General features: G+C 35.5%; 1 protein-coding gene across 2 annotated transcripts in view; it reads right to left on the reverse strand.

Annotated features, from left to right (window-relative positions):
- Positions 1-8,808: 8,808 nt before the first annotated feature.
- The window catches only part of Arap2 (ArfGAP with RhoGAP domain, ankyrin repeat and PH domain 2), a 179,670-nt gene continuing 162,949 nt past the window's right edge, over positions 8,809-25,529 (reverse strand). For both annotated transcript variants that reach the window (XM_059275892.1, XM_059275891.1), the window contains 5 exons: positions 22,028-22,110; positions 21,055-21,090; positions 19,300-19,363; positions 14,025-14,159; positions 8,809-9,208 (listed from right to left, as the gene is read on the reverse strand). In XM_059275892.1, coding sequence (XP_059131875.1) covers positions 8,825-9,208; positions 14,025-14,159; positions 19,300-19,363; positions 21,055-21,090; positions 22,028-22,110 — 702 coding nt within the window. In that variant the 3' untranslated portion in view covers positions 8,809-8,824. The remainder of the gene's footprint in view (positions 9,209-14,024; positions 14,160-19,299; positions 19,364-21,054; positions 21,091-22,027; positions 22,111-25,529) is intronic.

Raw genomic sequence — 25,529 nt, forward strand, 5'->3', positions numbered from 1 at the left:
TCTAGCTCAAGTGTTTTCAGAAGAAAAAAATTTTAGTATGTTACCTAGAGATAATTCTTGTGATATTTTGGTGAAGAATATAGCTGCTTTTTTGCCATTGTCAGAAGAGTCTGCTTGAGGATAAGTGAAGTGATTTGGATTAATTCTGTTGGTAGAGAAAATCTCAAAACAGCCTAGTCTGTTTTGTCATGTGGTTTTTAGTGTTAACTCTAATGAGCATATATAATGAAAAGGAGCAAGCTACAAGGAAAATTATAAAATGTATAATTTGAGGAGAAAAAGAGCACCAGGAAATTGCAGGGAGCTAAGTCCTGTGTTTAAGGAAATTACAAATTGGAATAGAGGGACTAGTAAACTCAGGGCAAGATCACACCCATCTAAGTTGCCAAATTGTGAAAAGGAATTAAAGAAAAGCTTAGAACCAGACAGAGGCAGGCAGATCTCTAAATTTAAAGACAGCCTCGTATTCAGATCCAGTTTCAGGACAACCAAGCTTAGGCAGTGAAGGAAACCATGGAAAACAGAAAGCTGGTGAAGATGTCATTGAATGAAGGGGCCATGTTCTAGCCCCAGCAAGCCACAGAACTTGGCATCTTTGGTCAGGTAGTTATAGCTTTATGGTCAAAGATAGAAGAAAGGGCATATGGAATCCCCCTTCATGACTAAGGAAAGTCATTGAGGCCAGGCATATGTCAAAGGTATTTATGAATGGAGGCTTAGAAAGGCCACTCTGTGAAGCTGTGAAGATGAAGCCTTGATTGCCTTGGAAATCCCAGGATGTTGGAGATGCCAGAGTCATGAAATACCTGCCAACAGAGAGCTGCTAACAGGGAGTGGAACCAGCCCAAGACTTTTCAGCATGTTGCATCCAACAAAGCTGAAAAGATTTGGAGATCTGAAATACCTTTGACATCAGACATGGAGATAGAGTTTGGAGTTCATCCAGCTAGTTTTTAGTCTTGTTTTGGTCCAGTATTTCCTCACTATGCTCTCTTCCCTTTGTTTTAGAATGGTAATGTATATCCTATGTCATTATGTATTGGAAGTATATGATCTACTTTTTGATTTTACAGGAGATTACAGTTAACATATCACATGATTCCTAGAAGAAACTTTGAACTTTTTAGACTTTTAAATAAGTTTGAGACTGTAATAGATTATGGGGACTTTTGAAGTTGTACTGAATGCATTTTTTCATTATGATATGGCTATAAGCCTGTGTGTGTTGGTTTGAAAGAAAATGGCCCCCATAGGGAGTGGCACTATTAAGAGTTGTGGCTTTGTTGGAGTAGATATGGCCTTGTTAGAGGAAGTATGTCAGTGGAGTTGGGCTTTGAGGTCTCCTATGGTCAGGGTATGCCTAGTGACACATTCACGTCCTGTTGCCTACAGATCAAGATGTAGAACTCTCAGCTCCTTCTCCAGCACTATGTCTGTCTTCATGCCACCATGTCCCACCTTGATGATAAGGGACTAAATCTGGAAAGCCACCCCAATTAAATGTTTCCCTTTATAAGAGTTGCTGTGTCATGGTGTCACTTCACAACAATAGAAATCCTAAGACAGGACCTTAAATCCAATCAGATAGTGGTTGGTTATTCCCACAACTTTTGTGCCACTTATTGCACTGGTGTATCTTATAGGCAGGTCACATCATTGATGAAAGATTTTTGCTGGATTAGTGTTATCTTTCTTCTCTGGTAGAAAGCAGAGAATCTTCTAGTACCACAAACACTATTCTGTAGGGGGTAACAGCTCTATGTAGGTACCAGCTCATTTTCTCTGTTTTCAATGAATTATGTAGATGTTGTCTTCAGATATAAGGAGATACCTGAAGATGTTGGAAGCTGTCTCCATTAGCTTGTAAAAAGCAACTAATAGCCTGGCTTATTTGGGGGGGTTTCCTCTGTTCAGCAACTCAAATAGATGCAACCCATTCCCAGCAGTGAAGGTTTCATTTGGTGTTGAGAGATGTCTAGTTGTAGCTATGTTTGCTCCATTATTTGGTGATTCTATTTAGATTTCTATCATATGTGTATATATTTAAGACTCTTCTGTAAGAGGTTTACACATGACCCCTCAAATGCCCTTAAATTAAGCTGTCCCTCCCTCTATTCGCTCCTTTATCCCCTCCTCCTTCCAAGTCCTTATTTCTTCCTCCCATTCCAGTTTTCCTCACTCACTCCATACATCTATAAATACCTATTCTAATTCCCTTCCTAGGAGGTCCTTTCCTCCACACTAGTCCCTTACTTTATATCTAGCCTCCATGGTTATATGTAGTCTTCTTATCAAAGACTTAACATATAACATTCACATATGTAATGTTATAATTACATATATTATATGTAATTATATATATATATATATATATATATATATATATATATATATGTAAATGCATACTACATTTGTCCTTTTGAGGTCTGGTTTACCTCGCTCAGGATGAATTTTTCTAGCTTTATCCATTTATCTGCAAATTTTATATTTCTTAATATCTAGAGTATTTATGCTTTTGAATATAAATAGCCAGTTCTTGACTCATTCATCAAGGTAGTATATGCAGGGATATCTTGGGGAACATTGTTTTGCAAGGTTTTCTAAAGTTATTTAGTGCCCCACTTGTGTTTTGTTTTGTTTTGTTTTTCTTTTTTTACTAATTGGTGCTCTCCTTTCTTGTTAGAATGGACCCAATGATCCTCTAAGGTCTAGTACTGCATGAAAACAGAGTTGCCTCTTTGTTATGTAGTACAGTTTCTTTGTTATAGTATAGTTTCTCAATTCACAACTATATGGTGAGAGCAATAAGACTTCAATACATTCCCATATGAAAATGAGAAAGAAAAAATAGTCATTAAAATGTCCATACTAAAGTAACTTTATTGATATTAAATGGAGGAAGGGAATATGAAAAAAACCACAAAGCTGTAAAATTTAAAAGTAAACCATTAAAAATGTATTTTATAATGGTATACCATTGCAGTTTGCTGGTCAGTTAGTACCCAATGAGTTCTCAACTACAAATATTCCAACTTTATTTCAGGATGATTTTTTTTCTACCAACATTGGTAAGTAGAAAGGCAACCAGTACTCCTAAGTGAAATGTAGGTATTTCTAGTGCTGCTCACTAAAGGCATTTGGATTTAATCAATTTTGGAAATGACATGTAGAATTTATAAAAACACACATCTCCAAAATCAAGCTGAAAAATGAGTACTAGTCTGAATGGAAAGATACCAGATCTGGAATCCAGGATAAAATGACATACATAGAGAAACTAAGAAAGACTTTCCCAATCTTTTACTTAAATATTATGGGAAAAGGGAAAAAAAAGCTACACCAAGAGCATGAAAACACATACAACATTAAACAAAAGTATCATTCCACTACCACAGTGTAGCATATAAACAGCATTTATGAAAATATAGAAGTATTATCCCACTATGCGTAAAACTGGTAGTTGCTCATGTCTATACTGTTACAGAAGAAATATTTATGTACTATGTCCTGAGACAAAAAAAAACCACAACTCTGAAGGCCTGTAGGGTGCCTATAACACATTTAAAATGATTGGTTACAGGAGTTGGTTTGCAGTAGTAATTTGAAATATATATTAATAGAAATAGGCTGTTTCTGTTTAATGAAATTAAGTGATTATGGATCACATTTTTAACATATGTAATAACTCCTAGTTTTGACTGTCATTTGAAGTTAACTGTACTAAAAATTAAGCATTTCTAGTGTTTGAATTATATTGTTTGAAGTATTTTACAATATTTTTTAATATTACTGAAGCCTTCTGGAGTCATGGGCACATCATGTATCACTGACTGAGGCTTAGTCTAATATGTAATGATTTAAAAATCTGGAATAATTTCTTATTTACCTGTCGGGTGTATGTAACATGAATTGCTAAATGGTCTTATTAATAAAAAGCCCAGAGCCAGATATTGGGGTTAAAGCTGAAAGATCAGAGAGACAGAACAAGCCACAGCCAATCTCACCTCACCAACTCCTCAGCTGATTCTGTTTCCTCAGACTGAAAGCCTCTGAATCCTCACCTGGAAGGGATCTCAGCTGAAGTGCTTAAAAGCCTCTAGTTCCTGGTCCTCAGCCTTATATACCTTTCTGCTTCCTGCTATCACTTCCTGGGGTTAAAGGCTTGTGTCCTTCCCAAGAAAAGACATGAGATTAAAGTGCTGGGCTTAAAAATATGTGCCACCATGCCTGGCTCTGTTTTGACTGTGGCCTTGAACTCACAGAAATCCAGACAGATCTCTGCCTCCTGAGTGATAGGATTAAAGACATGTGCCACCACTGTCTAGCCTCAATGTCTAATGCACTGGCTGGCTCTGTCCTCTGATCCCCAGATAAGTTTTATTTGTTAGAGCACAAATAAAATATAACCACAAGTGTATATACTTTGCTTTTAAATATATACAACTTTCATGGTTATGTATAACCTATACCAACACATTCTGCAAAACCATATTGTAATTCCACACTTTTATTTCAGAGAAAGAGAAAAGTTTTTAATTTAGCATACTATTCCTTGAGACCAGAGCCTAAGTTCATTAATTAGAGAAGAAATATTTCTTTAAAGGTGGCTCACTGTTTTTATATGGCAAGAGTAGCTGGGGAATAAAAAACCTTTAAAAAACAGGATTGATTCAGATTTATTCAAGAATACTGGTTATGTCCATTGTCCTGTAGGATTATGTGTATGAATATAAAAACCATTTCATCAGGAGAGTCCTTGGTAGAAACCGTGGGGTGGTCCATAGTTTGCTGTGCCATATTTATAAATTTGGTTTATGCTTTTCAGCACCTCCACCTGTCCAGGGTGGTGACATTTTCCCCTATGATTGCGTATTTGGGTTTGGCATCATGAAGCTTATAATTATTTATATTGGAGATAAAAGAACTTATTCATTTATATCTCTCTGGAGGACTGACCTCTCTCATAGGAAAAAAAATGTGTTTGTCTGAAACACAGCTTCTGACTGTAAAGAGTGTTGTATTATGGGAGTTTGGTGATATCAGCTTTGTTGTAAATTAGTGTCTCTATAGCATGCGTATATTCACTTCAAGTTCTTAAACTCCCATTTTAAACTAAAAGCATATGTCTAAAGTGCAGAAAAAAAATTGGTGGTGAATTGAGTATTTATTTTGTATTGAAGGGGTTGTTTACAGTTTCATCTGTTTTAATGTTTATTTTATATAAATATATAGCATATGTTAATAACATAACATGTAATATGTATAATAGTAACATAACATACAGTATGTATATATATTATATACATATACACATGATATATATATATATTCCATTTTTATTTTTTAAGCAGGTGTTGTGTAGATATTATATGCATCCTTGCTTTACGACAGTGTCTTACAAGTTTTACACTCATTTTCTCCACTAATTGCAACTTTAGAAGGTTTAATAGCATTCTTGTGCTAGACTGGAAGGATACAGATAGTATGTCACTCATGAGCTAAATGACTCGCTTCATCTTTCTCCCCTAAGTTTTTGACCTGGTAAGCAATAAGAAGAGGTCGTGTGAAAAGAAAAAGAAACAAGGAGTTTGAGATATATTGGAGTTGTCAGTGGGGGCATGGATGGGAGGGAGACGCAGTGGTCCTCTGTTGGCTATGAATCCACACTTTTTTTTTTTTTTTTTGCATGTCCTAGTGTCCTCCTAGGGCACTTCTCAGAACAGAACAGAGCTCACTCTCATGGTCTCCTATTAACGCAAACAACCCTTAAAAGAACATATCTCAAAGTAAGTCACTTTTTGAAATTTTGAAGGTTAAGGCTAAGTGTGAGCTGTTAGGACAATTCAACCAATACAATGTGGAAATCGATTTCATTAGTACGTAATTTAGCATAAAAGGAAAAGAAAACAGCTAGAAGCACTTTGAAAGCCAGCAATATCTATTTAGATAAAATGAGAACTACACAGACACATTAATAACTAATAGTGATTTATCCACATTCTATTAATATTATTTACCTATTTGCCTTATATACTTGACTCATAATGCATGTATGTACATGGATAAATTTATATGTATAGAATAGCAATCACGAAATGACTATGTACAAAGTAGTCATTACTGTGACTTAAATAAAGATATTTTAATCAAATAACTTTAAAGTCTTTAACTTGGAGACACCATGAGTTATTAAAAGTTGACATTCTACATATGCAGTCATGGTAGAGAATGTGAAGGCAATGTAGTTATGAACACTTTAAAGTTTACTAAGCTAAAATAACCATATGCTTTAAAAAGATACACTTTAGTAATCTGTAGGACTCATTAGTGTGTGGTTTCCAATTAGAGATAAATATAGATGCACGTGATGGCAAAATGTTCACATTTTAAACCTAAGTCTCACTTCTGTTGAGTGATGTATCCTGAAGGAAATTCAGATAAGCTGGTAAGAGTGTGAGTCATCTCCATACATGATAATCAGATGTTAAAGAGCAACCCTCATTTTCCAAAGCATCCCCTTCTGCAATACGCAATTTCTGAGTACTTTAGAATTAAAATTTGTCTTTGGAGCAGTGCCAATCAGCAGCCGATCTGTACACAAGTCAGAGTCTTGCCTCCACTGCTCCTGCTTGTGGTTCTCAGAACCATTTTGATGAACCACCAGGTAATGGCGTTATAGATGGTGGCCGATAACTGAGTTTATGGGAGCAGATGAAACTGAGTGCCATCAGTCCTTTTAGGAAAAACCTGCCTGTATTCAGCCTTTGGCATAAAGTAAGATTTATTTTGATGTGTTTTTACAAAAAGGACAGTTAGATGCATCCTATTTGATTTTTTAAACAGAAAAAAAAGAATAAATAAAGCACTTGATTCATTTCACCAGAATAACTTTAAACTTCTGAGAGTCATGAAAAAAGAGAAGAGTCGTGTTCTAGTGGACTTGTAAAACTATTTTAATTTTTACTCAAAATCGGTGAGATGTAACCATTAGCCCTTATGTTACATTTTAAAAATGGAGACAATTATTCATGGAAAAAAAGAAGAAAAACAGAAGTGATCAGATTTAATCTCAACTTTCAGGAGAAATTCCAGTAAGGTAGGTCCAACAGCGTGACACTTCCTCAACAAGGCCATATATCTCTTTATTTCATAAAAAATATAAATATCATTACTTATCAGAAATAAGTTTACTAAAATTAATTTTTTCTTCCCAAACAACACAATATCTTGCTTTGAAGGGAGCATCTTCAATAGTGCCACCAACTCATAAAACTGCCCTGCAGTTTTACTTACTATTTCAGTTAACATTTTACTTGGATTTAAAGACTAAATGCCACTTACTCCTAATAAACTCTGCTATCTTCAGCAAATGTAACTGGTTAGCATATCTGAGGGAAGACAGCCCTCGTACTTCACAGCATGTTGCTTACCTGTGAAAGAGTGACTGAAACAAGGGTTTTAGCACATAGACTTGTCTTAAATAGAAAAGACCCCAAATACAGGACAGGACAAAGAAGCGTTGGGAATAAAGATCCAGTATATAACTTCCTGTTGTAAGACACATCAACGCAACTTAACTTGGAAAAGAATTAATATAAAGCACTGTCCTTGACACGAATGATTTATAAGCTAGTGTAGTCTGACTAATGAAAAACTGTTAAATCTGTACGTGATCCTTATGTGGCAACGAAAATACAGAGATATGTCATTTCTACAGGTAGAAAGAAAGATTAAATGGAATGTGACATGCCTGCTTGCAAATGTGTTGTACAAGCAGCCATTGGCTCCTTCAAGTGGCCACATATTGCATACTTCCAGTTGATACTGATGATACAGAAGTAATCATTATAATGTTACATTAATAAGCATTATAATGTTACATTAAAAATGGAAATAACAACAGCAACAAACACAGAATAAAGGAAAAAAATAGCAAAAGATGTGGTGTTGAATTTTGTTCGTACCAGAAATACAGTTGGGAGCCCTAAAGAATTGCCTGTATACAGTAACAGTGCAAATGACATCCATTCTGGGTCCATGCACACACTCTTCAGTGCAATGTAAGTTCCTCTGAGCAGACACTGACAGACAGTTCTGGTGTACTAATATGTCTTGGGGCTTGTCTACTGACACCATAAATGACAGTGGCCAGTGCCACCACTGATGTGTGCTGGCTGTATATAACTATTGGAAACACTCCAGACACTGACAGTTTTTTCATAACAAGCAGTTTCTCCATAACATGCTTTGTTTCTTGGTGAATTAGAATGAACTCTGGGTCACCTCCATGGGTAGTAGAATATATTTTAACTTCTTGCCTTTCTTCCCAATGTTGGTTAAACAGCTACTGCAATGTCTTTCCCCTTTTGAACTCACTTCCCTTTCTTTTCCTTAAGATGGACCTTATGTAAACCTAAAAACACATGGCAACTTAATATACAAGCCTTCTCAAAGTGCAAAATATGATACAATTTCATAGGTTTCATGTACACACAGCATTTTATACAATACAGTACAGATTTCTGCTCATAAATTACCCCCACTTACACATCTATTTTCAAAGTTCTGGCCACTTACAGTAACCCAAAAATTTATTACAGTTAATACAATTGAATTTTACAAGTTTCCAGACCAAAATAAAGTTGATCTTACACTTAACCACATATATACATATTTTAAAATGTTCTTAAATGCTTAGATATAGATAAACAAATTTCTTAAATACAGACAAATTTGTCTAGATAGAGGAACTCAAGAATTACAGTTTGATTTCTGGTTTGCATACATTGTATACAATGTTGAAAAAAATAACTTGTGTGATGATTTATTTTATTTCTTTCTGTAACGTCTGTTCATCCTGTAACTCTTTAGGAAGAGTTCTTGACCTCTGGAGAACCACACTGAGTTCCTCGATGACTTTTGATGGCAGCTTGTGATCAGGGTCTAAAGTAGTCTTGTTGTTTCTGTCTTCAGTCTTCTTCAGCGTCTTTGGACCTTTAAAGCCCTTTGGTAGGCTGTGTGGGACCTCCGCCTCTGTGTCCTCCAAGCAGTTGAAACTGCGATGTTTTCTGGCACGATTTCGAAGTTTATCATCTTTGTGCTCCAAGCAGTGGGCTATGATGGAGGCTCTGTCTTTTAAGCTGGAATCCATGAAGTCTCGATCCTGCTTTTCACCCAGCCGCAGCCTTTCAAGTTCTGCTCTTGCACTCTAAAAGTAGTGGAAAACAGAATATGTCAGAGTAAAACAATACTTGAGACAATTGATATTTAGAAAATACACTAAGCAAACAGTTGATGCTTCCCATTCTATAGTTTATTTTATCTATGATGCATGCTCTAGTTTTACTTTGCTTTAAGCAGCTTACATGTCTGAATTTTTCCTTTTAATACTCTTATTAATTTTTATTATATAAAACCATTTTTAAATTTAAATATATTTTATTCATATTCTTCTCCTTCCCCAAGTTCATGCAAATTAAATTTTAAGTTCTTTCTCAAAAAGCAAACCCAAAATACAATATAACAACAAAACATACAAAACCTAGAAAACGAAGTACATCACCCAATGATAAAACAAACACCATACTATAATCAAATAACCACACACATATAAAAACTGTGTAGTCTATCATTTGTTGGTCAACTACTCCTGAGCATGAGATCTGCCCCAGAGTAGTTGATATACACAGTGCCATTCCATTGGAGAAAAGTGATTTCTCCCTGTCCCAGCAGGTAGAAATGACAGTTCTATTGTTGACCTTTGCATGTCTGGATTTATGTCCATGTCTTGGAGCTATAGCCCCTGATTTTAGAGTCACAATGTAAGTCAGTATAATAAAGAAATTGAGAGGAAGTGTTGCACAGAAATCTGTTAAACTTGTTTTGCTGGTTGACTTATCTCCCAGCATATTTAACCAGTGGAAGTTTTCCCCATATAACACTTGGTCTGATTTCCTAGTCAACTTTTAAAGTCACTGGACTATGGTGTATGTGTGTGTTAATACCCACTTTTGTATCAGTGGGTTAGAGTATACATTTACTAAGTGTACAGAAAGGACTGGCAGGTCCTGGAAGCAGACTGTAAATCACCTGCAATGAATAAAGGATGGATTCTGAAAGGTGGACTGCATGATCTCTATTGGCTGGCAATATCTATCTGAGGGAAACTGCCTCAGATTCTCAGAGTATTACAACTCAATAAGTATAGGATACAGCTCTATCTATCTATCTATCTATCTATCTATCTATCTATCTATCTATCTCTTTCCACCTATCATCTATATCTCTATCATCTATATCTCCATCTATCATCTATATTTCTATCATCTATCCTTTTTATTATCTATCCATCTCTCCATCTATCATCTATATCTCTATTATCTATCTTCTATCATCTCTTTTTCTATTATCTTTCCATCTATCATCTCTCTATCATCAATCAATCAATCAATCTCTCCACCTATCTCTCATCTATCATCTATATCTCTATTATCTATCTTCTATCATCTATCTCTTTTTCTATTATCTATCCATCATCTATCATCAATCTATCTATCTATCTATCTATCTATCTATCTATCTATCTATCTATCTATCTATCTGTATCTATTGTCTAATATTTATCTATCCATCCAACCATCATCTCTCTTACGGTAATCATTCATACACTCTTTCAACTATCAAACAGTAAAAACACCAAAACAAAATAGACAAAAACTTTGGCTCTCTTAGATGCATAATTTAAGGGCAAAGTATTCAAACCTATGACAGCATTAATGATTTATCATTGTTTATGAAGACAGGAACATGGGATGGAAGGAACACGTTCAAAGTCAAAGAATAGGAAAGCAAAAACAGGAGATCACATGTGCTTTGCATAACTCATAGGGCATGTACTATGTGCCCTGCATGCTGCATGATGTGAAGAAAGAAAGACATGAGGAAAAGGGGGTTGGTGTGCTGGTGTTAAATGATGAGGTCATTATTTCAAAAGAGAGACAAAGGAGGCAAAGGTAAACAGGAAGTAGCGTGTCACAGGCAGGGCAGTCTGTGTCACCTTAGTTTAACAGAAATAGAGCTCTTCCCCCAGCTTCAGACAGCAGCTCCGACTGTCACAGCCAGAGCAACAGATGGGGAACAGGTTCTCAGAGCAAATCTTTAGTCTGGTGTTCATAGATTTCACCCTGAAGTCAAACATGGGGGTTACGGATATGGGGCTCACTGACATGGTCGAATGATGCCAAAAAATCAAGTGACCAACACGTATAAATACAATTGTGGGAAACTCCTAAGTGACTTCCCTGCTGAACTCCTACATTAATGAATAATATCCACATTTTAAAATGGATAGTCACACCATGAAGTTTAAGTCCTGAAATAATGTTTGAGCTTCTATGATTGAGCTTCTATGATTACTCACTGCTTATTTTCTAAGGTGCACAAACAAAAACTCAAGAATCAAGTGGCTTGCACAGGAACACTTAGGTGAGGGGAACAGGATGTTAGGTTGGCCTGTGTTCTCTTCCATCACATCAAAGGGCTGCAGGGTGACGACAGGGAGACAGTCTGGGATTCTAATTTACCACTCATTTTGTTGTTTATTATTTGTCTAAATAATAAAAGAAGCTTATAACTAATATAAAGTATATACAATAAGTATATATAATATATACAGTCAAGAATTACATTAACCTATATCTATTCCATTAACATTTGTCAGAGTCAGACAAAAAATCTCCATTATAAGTGAGTAATTTCTCTTTGTTATTTTTATTTTACAGATGTTATTCAAAGATCTTTTTTCTTTTGAGACAAGATCTTGCTAAGCTGCTCAGATGGGCCTATACGTGTGGGCTCAAGTCTCCTCCTATACACCCCTTTGAATAGCTGGAAATACAGGTCCACACTACCATGTACAGCTATGAATGCAGTATTGGGAATGAATGAATCGTCCCACTGTGCTCTCCATGCTCCTTGTGACTTTGTCTTGATGTGTATTAGCCGCGAGGCAGACATCATCCTAATAAATTCTGATGTGCAGTAGAACTTAGTCACCATTGATAACCCTGCAAAGAAGGGATTACTAGTTCCATATAGGGAAAGGAATTGAGGACATAATGTTGAGAAAGGAGTTCACCATCTATTGGAAGTGGGTGTGCCACAGGTAGTACTGAGCTTATAAAATCTTAAGTATTATATGTGCCTTTTCCTGGGAAGTTTCCATTGCCAACAATTTTCATTTCTATGTTTCTTCAGTTGTCTTACAACTAATTTACCAATTTAATGTTAGAAGGCTCCTGGAAGCCTTCCCTGCCCGAATCAGGCACTCATACAGCTTCCAAGAGAACATAAAAAAATCAAGTCAGCATATCTCAGAATGCCAACTACTTTGAAAAGCAATGTTTCCTGACCATGTGTCATGATATGATTGCATTATTTCTCAACAACACATCCTACATGGTAAATTTAAATTGTTTTCATTTTTAAACCAAAAGTAAGAAGTGTTTAGGCATTTTATGACTATATTTTCTTATGTAATTAAGTTACTCTAATTCTACAATAAAATTCTTAATTATTCCTATGAAAAACTTTATTTTTAATTATTGTTGCTTTTATACAATTTAAAGTCAGTTTTAGTATTTTTAAAGCATTGGAACATTTAAAAATCCCTTTGCCAAATTTATTGAATGATATTATCTTTACAAAAATGTTTGGCTTATAAAAAATATATTTTCTAGCAATTAATATTTCTTAGAATCATTATAAAAGCCTTTAACACTTCTTCCCAGTTTTAGTTCATCTGGGTTTTTTTGTTGTTGTTTGTTTTGTTTTGTTTTTTATCTTAGGCATGTTAAAAATCATACTTAAAACTGTGATTTTTGGATTAAGAAATATGTTGTAGGTTTATTTATCTATAGTTGATACTGGTTAATGTATTTTTATCTTAAAATTGTATCTTTTGTTTGTTCCTCCACTGGTCACAGGCAGTGTCAGGCGACGCTGTGGTCACTGAAAGGCAAATGCCCACTTATAATGGGTTCATTGGATCAAACTGTGATTCCCTGGCGCAAGTGCCTATGAGAAACAACTTTGGAATTTTAAAATTCTTGATTGGCTAAGGTATCCAAAGACCTGCAAAGTGGGCTCCTGTCAAAAGCTGTAGGGGCAGAATGGACAGAGGTGCAGTCATAGATTCTTAGAGACAACTTTTCCTCTTATTACATCAGTTAGGCAATATCGTGTAGGCCAATATTCAAGTACACTCCGACACGAGAAAAATGTTGTATAAGATATGCTCACTACAGTGTTTACAAAGAATGATTCTAACAGCTTAGCCCAAATCAAAGTCCAAAGAATATGTAATCTATATCATCTTTTACATAGGTTTTATTTTTTTTCTTAATTTTTGTCTTTGAAAAATTCAGTTAAGGTACTATGCCAAGGGTCATTCCAAAGTGAGTTTTGAGAGTAAGCAACCATGTTCTTTCCTAAGAGACTGAACTTCATGTCACAATTGATGGCAAAGGAAAAAAAAAGTCACTTTTTTGAAAAATGTGAAATCACTAATATTAATATTCAGAGGTCATCTTGTGGTTACTCTAAAATCTCTCAGGTTTCCAAGCCTGGATTGTGATTGTGACACTAGAGGTGGGTATCTTTGACATGATCTGGGCATTTTTTTTTCACTCCATATTCACTCAGAGGACATTATGAGTAACCTTGTGAAATTGATTTGAGGCCGGCTTTGCAACCAGGGTGTCTAGATAAATACGTAAAATTGCTTGGCTCCTTGAGAGACTGTGAATGGTGTCATGGATATGTAACATGTGGTCAGTGGTACTCACATAAGTGGCAGAGGGTTACAGTCACGGTTTTCTTCATGTATTATGGACATTATTGAGCTGTGCGAAGTGATTACTGCTATGTAGCTGAAGCCAGTGAGGTAATTGATTTACTCAGCCATGTTAAGTGGTAGGAAAATAAATGGTGGAGGTTACCATAAGAACAATGAAATCATAACCAACCTCAATATTCTTCCGGGCCAGGGTTACATTTCTCTCATGTTGGATGGGAATCAGAGGTAAACCCCCAATCTTGGGATTCTTGGTTATTGAACGTTTTCTTTCTTTTCCAGCTGGTGGCCATATATCATTCTCATGCTGCGGGAAAAACAGTTTAGTGCCATTGGTGTGTGATTTCATTATGCGCTACACCACATTAGTCACTTGGCTCCCCCACATATCCACACCAAATAAGCTACTTTCTGTGAGAATGCCATTTGTAATTACTTAGACATTGACTCTGGCAGGCACATGGCTCCAGGACGTGAAACTCTTAAGTGAACAGAGCTTTGAGGTCTCAGTTCAATTTCTAAGTTTGAAACACATGCCTTCTGTACTACTTATCAAACCAAATGGTAGAAAATATTGGAGGAAAATGGCAAGTCTCTCTGTAAAATAAAAATAATGTACTTGTCTATATTTTCTAGGCTCTGTAATCATAGTAACTAAACATTTATTTCTTGCTTATATCCAAGGTGATTTTTAATATGAAAATAATTTAATTATATATATATATATATATATATATATATATATATATATATATATCCCAAAATGACCTAAGGCATGGATATCTGAAAAAAAAATTAGCCCTATGTTGTGACCTTTTGAAAAATAAAACTTTTTCATCTAATTTAATTTCAAAGAAATGTTACCCTTTTACACACACATTTATAATGAAAATCACTCTATAACAGGAAGAGTGGTGCATTTTTCCTCAAATTATTGGCGGAATTCTAGTCCACCAAACCATCATAGCCATGCCCAGAAAAAAAAAAAAAAAACTTAATTTTGCAATGGAGGATAAGTGCCCACAGGTAAAAATGTAAGCTCTAAGTGCTTAATCCTCAGAATACACATATATAAAAGTTATTTAAAGAATTCTATTTCCTAGGGTAGATTAACATTTTAGAAGTGGGGAAAGGCAAATTGATTTTCAGACAGCAATCTATCAAAGAAACAAACAGTGAATACCAAACTAAAATGAGTTCACAGATGTTGGATGAAATAAAAACAAATGGTAATTATATGTAACTAAAACACCACTCTTTATTTTGTTCAAATTTTAAGATACATCAGCAAAATTTTATGGGTAGTTAGTATTTTAATATATTGCTTTATTGCAAATAATTCATTTCCAGAAGTATTGACCCTGTGACTATAATGTACTGCTAATTTATAATGAGGGGCATATTTTGTTTTTACTAATATACATACATTTATTTAATCCTCAAGAATTCTACAGTAAAAGTGCAGTTATTATCAGACTTGATAAATATCCCTTGAAATTATGGAAGGATTTATCTCAATTAATAAAAGCTGTAATGGTAGATTACATAATATTTAATCACTGAAAAAGTTCCAAACACAGTTAAAGTACCTTTGATGTTTTATAACTGGGATATTCTCAACAAGTAAAGTCGAGAGAAAACAGGCTGAGCAGGAACTCAGTAATTTTTGTAAATTAGGTCTGCAAATTCTTGAGATAAATGGATATGTTATATATATATGGTGTACAAGTTTATAAGTGAGAGGTGTTTGAGGTCTAAGTGAGTGTTTTCCCTTACCATTTATAAGCTATTGGTAAGTGATCTCAGAAGTCATATAACAGGGATTATCTAACTGGGGATTGTACTATGGACATCATGGCCGATGATCACACTGCCAATCTCCAATTCTGCCTCTCACTTTCTTACCTAGTCCTTTCTATCTTTTCTGCTGACTTCATTTCACCCATTGTAGATATTTTTTTGACTTTTGAATCTTGAAGTTATTTACCCTCATCATTCTTCTAAGTTTTCCTTTTTTCCTGTTCTTCAAACCCTGGCTTAGGTTTCATGGTGAATTAGTAAATTTACTTCCTTATAATTCTCCTCAAGACCTGTGCTTCTTTTCCTTCTATTACATTTTTTTTCCTTCGAGGCCCTGGACTTCATTATAATTTGCCTGTTTCAATAGAACCTACTAATTGGTGGATTAAAAATACAGAGGACTTTTCTGTAGATCCATTTCACTTTAAAGTTAACTTTAAACTTAATAGTGATTAGCAAACACTGCCATAGGACAACTTGTTTCCTCATTATTTGAGTATTATTTCTTACTTACTCCTTCATCCTAAAACTTCTAACAGCCTTTCCTGCCTCACAAGTGCTCAACCCACTGATCTAAATCACTAATCACTTCAATACATAATTTTACATAGTAAGATATACTAATTTCCCTATATCCATAGCAATGTAACTGAGTTTTCCTTTTTCTTTGCTATCAGCAATTGTTCTGATTGCAAGCAACCATTCTCCATGATATCTTAAATGGTGCAGTAGGCTGCAGCCAATCATCTGAGGAAAAGAAAAATCTACAATTCTCTCTGATGTATAATGACTTCAAGCAATGATGAACAACAGTGCTTCCTTGTGTCTGGCCATGGCCTGGGTTATCTCCATTGGCATATTTGAAAAAATATATGCTATCCTGTCTTACAGTCAATCCAATTGAAACCACGAAATCTATGTTGGCCTCATATCCCTAACTAATCACACTAGTCACAAACTCTACCTGTGTTTTCTCTTGTCATTCCTTCTTACATCTTCTATTTTAACATCCCATGCACTTCTACAGCATTCAATGCAATCCAAATGCCAACTTGTCCCACATACACATTTTAACCTCAAACTTTTGCCTGAATTTTTAAAGTCAGATTTACAACTCAGCATGTTCACTTGTGTATTTCATAGATCTAACAGAACTCTTGGCTTCCTTCTATAGCTCTGGTAACATTCTGTACAATCATCAATTGCCTAGGTCCTTAACATTATTTTAAATAAAGATTAAAAAAAAGAGAAAAAAAAAACATAAGAAACACACACTGAAAAACCGATTATCCGCAAAAGGCACACCTAGTCTTGTGTTTATTTACACCCTCAAGTTTTGTAGGAAGTGTTAAAATTTCACTTACTTAAAAATATGAACCTATAATATCACTATTCCAAATGCAGCAAATTTTCGTAATTATTGAAACTGAAACCATGAAGTATTCAGACTTTAAAATAGAACAAAATTGTAATTTACTGATATTGTACTTAAAGATTGAGCTATTCTGACCCACTAGGAGGCTCTCCAGTGAACTTAATAGAAGGTAGACAGACCTCTCTATAGATATACAGCAAAGAGAAGCCAATTTCATGGACATGGTACCCTTGTACTTATCTTTAGTATAAAGCACAACATCTCAGAAAATGGGAAGTTGGCTTCAGACATATGCTTTAGAAAGAAACTCAAATGAAAATGAAAAAAAAAAAAAAACAATAAAGCCTACTTCAACAGAAGAAATAAAAGTCTTGTTACAAACAAACACAAGGATCAGGGTCTTCTTTAATTTCTACTCTTTCTTTCAAACTAAACAGCCCATGCAACAACAACAACAACAACAAAAAAAACCCTTCATTTTATCTCAAGAAGATTCCTCAGTCTTTCTGTTCTGCACATTGCCTCTGCCCAAGCCTGGGCAAACATCTGCCACACAGCTGTTCTTCCCGCTTCCTCCTTTGACTCTATAGTGGTGTCTCAATAATTGTTTTCCAGTTAAAAACACTACAGTTATATCCTTCCTTGTTCCAAGCTCTCAACAGGGCTCTCACACCTTGTCTCCTGTCTTCCCAGTGAGACCTTTAGGATACTTGCGAAATGAATGGATTGTGGTGCCACCTCAAGTCTTGAAGCTGTGGGTCCTATCCACAGAACCCCACCCTCGAATACCTGGAACATCCTTCTCCCTCCTTTACACAGACTTCAGCTCACCTATCACCTTCTCAGAGATCCATTCCCTGAGAACTACTCTCAACCTGTGTCCTCCCTTACCTCATGTATTCCACCTCCTTTCCCAATTCCTGACATTTGCTTTGTTTTAACACACTTTTCATTTCAGCTCTGATCCAATTACCTGTTTATTTTAGTCATTGTTTTCATATTTTGGAAACACTCAGTATATATTTTGGGAAGCACAATAGGCTTCAAGGAGGCAGATATACATGAGAGCCAAATAAGGAAGAGTCGTTCTTATTGAGTTTACACTATAGCAGAAAAGGCACAAACAAAACAACTAATTATACATATGCTTTTAATTAGTGCTACAATGGAGAAGTGCTATTCATTCCATGACTGTCAACATGAAGGTCTATTGACTCCAAATCTGAAAACAAAAACATCAGTTTAATTGAGCTGTAAACAGATATTGTAGTAGCTTTTGACCGTATGCTCCCAACTATAAACAAAGCACTTCATGTCTAGAGTTTTGGTTTTTAAGTACAGTATGGGTATCTGATGTTTCAAAATGAAGAAAGGACTCAAATGTTAGCAATTCACCATTTTTTTTTCCTCCCTACAATGCATTACAGAGCAAGAGACTGCTGATAAAGTGAAAGAGGTTAAAAGTGGCATCTATATTCATCTGTGGAAAATTAGGAAACTAAATCACAGAGAAATGCTTTTCAAAACAAATAAGGTCTAGATTTGGCAGTGAGGGAGTGAGTTAACATTTTCATTGTAAGAAATGTGAACAGATCTGAACAGCAATAGAGACAACTTATTCATTAGCCATGAATTCCAATGCTCTGTGAGAAGCAGTATTGCTAATTCAGCTAGAAAAGGTTAAAAAAATTCAATTAATAGGCTTATTAACCCTTTGTCAAAAGAACTTGTCTTCAAGTGGAAGACTGAGTGTGAAGCTGGGTCTATAGGTCTCAGTGAACTGAGAAGCGTGCACTATGTTAATGAACAGTTTCAAGAAAACTCAGGCTCTACTGTGCATCCTATGGGATACAAAACTTGATTCTTACAAAGTATTTACCATAGATGAGGTATCAAAGAAATGTATTTTCCTAGCCTTCCTTCTGCAACGACAGAGGAGGAAGGATGAGAGAAGAAGACAGAGTATACACTTCTGTATGAAGATCTGCATGCTATTGCAGAGCAGTGAGAACCCAGGCAAGGCTATTATCTGGACCAGCACTTCTCCCTAAGCTTAAGGGCCGCTGTGCTGGCGGGAACAAGAAGGCTAGACAGTCACCATAATCTCCTCTTTCAAAGAGCAATGGAAAATTTGGATTTCCATATATGTAAAAATACATTCAAGTGAAAGTGTGCCAATTGTGTACACTACAAACAAAAAATCAATGAAAATTATAAGCACGTTTGCATTTCCTTTAAACAGTAAATTAGATGGTTATAACAGATATCATACCTGGGCAATAAAGATACTGGCCATCCACTCCATCTGGGCTTGTAAACTGTCACAACACAAGTGCCTACAAAACAATGTTTATATAATAAATACTTGTAAAGACAGTTGCTCTTCCACACTGTGGGCAGTAATATTAATAGTCAGAAATATTTCTGAACTCTTCCAAACTTATGGTTTAATGAAATCAAACTCAGACTATGTTAGTAGAAGTGGTTTCAATCTTCTGGGAAGTAAACCTCAAATTGGCCCAAGGCCAATGATCAGCAATATTTTGGGAAGGCAAAGTCAGTGTCATTGGGTGATTCCATGCATATGGCAGTAACACAACTTTTCTCCAGAGACTTAGATTGGAACATATGTGTGCATTCATGGGGTGGAGACTTTTTTTTTAAGGGCTTAGACAAGGTCTCGTCAGATAAATATCACTATGGGTCTGTTGGCAGTCACTCAGTAATGTTTTACTAAAACCCTAAATAAAGCAGCTCTTGCTCTCAAGCTTTGCAGAGGACAATAGGGAAGCTGGCCGTGCAAACAAATAAATAGCACAGGAAGAGAACCAAGAGACCTGCTATAGAAAAACACAGAAATAGCAGATGCAGGTACAGGGAGTCTGGAGGGGATGAGAAGAGTTCAGTTTTTAAGAGGTAGATTTTGTACCTGATGTTAGAATGAAATAATGGACATTTCAATGAACTTATATTCTTCATATTCTTGGACTTACAAATAATAAGTAAAAATAATTAATTTGAAAAAAATTGGAAAAAAAGACATTTCGTTGTTTTTTTATAATTAATTTAATTTTACATATCAGCCACGGATTCCCCTGTCCTCCCTCCTCCCACCCCTCAGCCTTCCCTTCAATCCTCCTCCCATTCCCACCTCCTCCAAGGCAAGGTCTCCTCTGGGGATTCAGCATGGCCTGGTAGATTCAGTTGAGGCAGGTCCAGTCCCCTCCTCCCTACACCAAGGCTGAGCAAAATGTCTCAGCATAGGCCCTAGGTTCCAGAAAGCCAGTTCATCCACTAAGGACAGGTATGGAGAGATGGCTCAGCCGTTAAAGGCTAGGCTCTCAACCAAAACATGAAAAAAAGACATTTCTAAAGCTTGTTTTCTTTTTCATTAGTCTTGTTAAGACATTGTCTTTTTTCATCTCCAGGCAAATGTGAAATCATCTTATGTGGTCACTTGAGAGACATCAGCAGTGTTTGAGTAGAGAGCACAGTAGAAAAGCAGAGTCACAAGTGTAAGAGTAGATGTACTCCCCATAAACCAGGCAGATTAAGAAGCTCTGGCCCCTAGGAGTGGGGTGAAGAAGGGCCGAGGAAGTGTCCAACCTAACACAACCTGGGGACTAGCTAGATACAGAAGGTTAAGGAGGAGAAGGCTTTCGATATGATCTGGGAGACAAGCAGGAGAAGGGAGAGAATGGGAAAAAATACAAGGAGAAAACAGGTTTGAAAATAGGCTATGGATTTTTTTTAAAGTTTCAACTTAGGTTTTATCTTTAAAAAAAATGCAAACCTTAACTTTGTCTATTTCCTAAAAGCTAGATTCCAATACTATCTACTGTCTATGAAAGAAATCCAATGTAGTTTCTTGAAAGAGACATTGGCAAGTATGTGAGATTATATTTAACTGAACTGAATACAAGTTTATTTCCTTGTTCTTATCTGTAGTTCTGCCTATGCCATGACGTCATTCTTTACTCAAAGTTGTCAATATTCTACAAAATCAAAAAGCTGCCAGTTCACTTACCAATGGTGTTTTTCAGAATATGCGGTCAATCCCCAACTGCATCAGAGAAACACAAACAATATGTTAAACACATCCCCGCCATTGTCATAAGTCATGATGTAAGACATCTAGAGAAGGCCCATTAACAGAACTCAGCCAATAAGGTACCACAACCTTGAGTCTCTGAAACTTAATCTTTAATGCTTTTATTTGGTGCACTAACAAATTTTGTGCTATCATTAAGTAGTCTGTCTCAGGTATTTTTAATAGCAACACATATATGATGAATATATTAAGGACAAATATCTATGCAAATAGCTGAATTCAGGTGTGTGCATGTATAATACATGTATATGTCTTAAGCTTAATAATTAATTATGGAGGGAAAAGTAAGAAAAAATTTCAGTAATGGAATCTGAGAACCACAGGTCATTAAAGAGTTTTCTGGAATAATATAATAGTATTACATAGATAATCAAAGTGTCTGTGATAACAAATTACAGTATAAATGAATGCTGTGTTCATCAAATATTAAAGGAGGCAATATTTAAGAGGGTTTATGTTTGTGGAGCTAAGAAAAATTACAGAGCCAGGATCAGAACACTCTAAAAGTGAAGCATCAGAAAGCTGGACGGGCAGTGTGAGATCTCTTTTATTTAGTGGTTTGGAGCATTCCTCCTTATACCCCAGACACTGCTGTGTGCTGTCAAGGAATGGGAGGCCAAGGAATCCTGTTCTGGAAGTTGCTGACATCTTCTGAGGATTTCCTGACTCATCCAAGGCAGAGTACAGTCTGTAAGGAGCTTAACCTTTTCCCGCAGTAGGAATATCACCTCTCTCATATACTCAAAAAGCCACTCAGTCCACCCAAGGATCCCAGGTACAGATGAAGGATTCAGGATTTACAGGTTTTAAACTAATGCCACTTATCCCTAAGCCCTTCAAGAGACTTATTTCTTGTTTTGTTTTACTTCCCTCTTACCCCTTTCTTTACCTGGTTGGGGGCTTCATTTTCTTCTTCACACCAAGATAAAACTTCATCAAGTTGAGAGAAAACATCTTCTCATGCTTGCTGCTCTGAAAGGGAAGAAAGTATAATCTGGAATTAAGTAGATTTTACATATTCTTAACATTTCTGTAGAAATGAATAAATGCATTCAGAATTCTTTATTTTGTCCCACATTTATGACCATACTACAAGGTTTAGCAAATAAAGACTGATTTGATTGTAATATGATCAAATAAATAAATTTAAGTAGAAACTGTATAACATCATAATTGGTACAAATATCTGTCTAGATGTCAGATTGCCTTGGTTAAGATTTTATCACTGAATAAAAAAAAGAATTTTATAAATTATGGATTTTACAATTAGGGAAAACAGACCATGTGCACTCACGGGCTCATATTAAATGATTCTAAGTAGTTACATTGAAGAAAATGATCAAGAATGACTTGTTAAAACACATTCTGAAAGGAATTTATGCTTTCTCTGGATCATTGACATGTTCTCCACACCCCATTGAAAGTAAGTATCTGTGCTTCAGTAAGTGACCAAAGGATGCTAAATGTTGCTTGTAGAAGGGATGTGATAGCAAAAGCGAGAGGTAGTGGAGGACTGAAGGGAACGGCATCTTCTAGATCCAACAGGATCGATGCAGGCATGCACTCCCAGACTGGGGCAGCACAAAGGAGACCTGCATAGGAACAAACCAGACAAACGCCTAGCCTTCAGACACAGGGGCCAACCTCTCACCAAAAATCTATTTGCAATGATACCTGCTGGGAAAGGAATATCATTTTTTCCAATGATTATCCTATTTTTGTTTTCTTTTTTCCTCTAAAGATTTTTTATCCCCTCCCCACTTTTTTTTTCCCCCTGAGACAGGGTTTCTCTGTGTAGTTTTGGTGCCTGTTCTGAATCTCGCTCTCTAGACCAGGCTGGCCTTGAACTCAGAGATCCACCTGGTTCTGCCTCCTGAATGCTGGGATTAAAGGTGTGCGCCACTGCCACCTGGCCCCCTCCTACTTTTAAGTGAGCTTTTCTGTTTAATTTAGGGCTTTCTTTGCACGTTATTTTTCCGGGTTTATTTATTTATTTAGTGAGAGAGAAATGAACATGAAGTTTGGTCAGTAGGAAGTGGAGAGGAAAAATATAATCAAAATAATATATAAAAATTTTAAATCAAAAAAAAGATATTTTTAAAATAAAAAAAAGAACCCCATGGCTGCTTACATATATTTTTCACATGTCATTTGTTTGGCAGGGCTAAGATTGTATCACGTTCTAATTTAAACTTGATTTAAATATCCTATTCCATGGATACCAACACTTTTATAAAAATAATTTTATAAAAATTTTAAATTTTAGCCGGGCAGTGGTGGCGCACGCCTTTAATCCCAGCACTCGGGAGGCAGAGCCAGGCAGATCTCTGTGAGTTCTAGGCCAGCCTGGTCTCCAAAGCGAGTTCCAGGAAAGGCACAAAGCTACACAAGAGAAACCCTGTCTCGAAAAACCAAAAAAAAAAAAAAAAAAAAAATTTAAATTTTAAAATTTTTATAAAAATAATAACTATTGAAATAATTTATCATGAACCATTCTCCATATCCTAAAATTTCTCAAAGAAATGGTTTTAAACTGATAGGAAGATAGGATTCATAAATAAGAACAAGGAGTTTGAGGTCAGAGAGACCTAGTATAGATCTGTTTTGCTTCTTGTAGTTTTGTGATTTTGTACTATTTCCCTTTGTAAGTTGAGAAAATAAAATTACTCACCATCTGGATTGTGTAGGGAGAAAAGTGAATGTGTAACCAGAATGTTATTGTGAAAGGTTATTGTAATGGTTCAATAACAACAAAAATGCCTATCAAGCTTAGTCTAGGGATTGGCATAAAACGAACTCACAGGAAGTAGCTACTTGCGTAAACATAGAACATACAGCCTCGTGAAAATTCCAGTACAGCGATTTGCTAGGATGCAAGGAAATGCATCAAATCTCAAATGCCTAACTCAACTATGTGTTCTATATTAAAGTGTCATTGTGATGGCATTTCTTTATCACAAATCAAACTTGCAAAGTAAAAGGTGGGAGTTATGGCTATGTTTATAAAGTTAAAAGCTGATTTCAGGAGAATTCAGAGGAGATACTTATAGGAAAAGTAACAAAGAGGGAAGCAAGAACTTAATGCCTTGCTGACAAGTGGCCTCTGGCAGTGACTGAGCCCTACAATTTACATAGGGAACTTCCATCTACACAGTATTAGCACTGTTTCTCATTATCATTGAAGACATATGCAGGCACATTTCATTAATTAATTGGCCATTATGGGTCAGTAACAGTAACAGAAGCACAGATTATGAATAAGTTGTTTTTACTAATCCAAGACAAAACTTTGATCCCAAACAATGTACATCCTTGTCTTTGCTTATTTATTTTTATTAGCACTTAAAATATTGATGTGGCAATAAGGTCTCTTTTAAATAGAATGTTCAATTTCAGTTGCTGTTTGCCTTAATTTTGCTCTTTTATGAGGTCAAACAAACTGGTTATTTTTTTTTTTTCAGTAAAGCTCTCAGGCGGACTCAAACTCCAAACTCACTGTGTAGCTGAGTATAACTATATCCATATGCTTCCATTTCTCAAGTGCTATGATTACAAAAATGGACCACAACACTGGGTTTAGTCATCCTTAACATTTGTTAATTCAAGATATTCCAGTACAGTTGACTTGTTTTCTTGGTCTTGTGAATTTTGATGGTTGATATTTTAAAATATTCAATTATTTTATCAACCTGAAATATTCTAGATTTCAATATAAGTGAAAATTTAAATTAAATAATTATTTCATTCCAATTTATTTAACAAAGATTCACAGTTAATACATGCAATTTTTATGACATAGTTTTAAAAATTAAATCTGGATAAATAATTCTTTTCCTGGACTTTACAGTGTCATTCCTCTATGCTCACTTTTATTTTAAGTTGTATTACTTGAGGTTTCTCTGACGTATTGCACATATTAATAGTTAGAAAAATACTTCAAGACTATTTCATTTTTTTATCGCCAAAAGTATTTGCTAGTTTCCTTACCTATTTTCCTTTGGAGGTAAACTATTATTTTTAACACAGTTCTAAAAATATAACTCTGAACATTTGAGAATTATAATAGAGTTAGAAATCAATATCAGTGAGGTTAAATCAGTTTTTATCAGGGAAGTTCTATAGTTTCCTTTTTAGCTCCTATTTCTTGTTAAGGGCCTTTAAAAATACTTGACATATTTTCTCTTCTAAATCCAACTGAGGATTGATTTTTTATATTGATCTTATGACTTGCTAACTTGTTGAATTTCAAGGAACAAACATTTTTTTTAAAAATTGAAAGTCTTTTGTGTGATCATGAGGTATGGCAGCTATGGAACCCTCCATAGGCTTTACTGAAGAAGCTGGCCATTAAGCCTTCATGCTATAAGGTGATTCCTGGTTACCTTTGTAGG

This window comes from Peromyscus eremicus, chromosome 10 (genome assembly GCF_949786415.1).
Source record: "Peromyscus eremicus chromosome 10, PerEre_H2_v1, whole genome shotgun sequence".
Lineage (NCBI taxonomy): Eukaryota > Metazoa > Chordata > Mammalia > Rodentia > Cricetidae > Peromyscus > Peromyscus eremicus.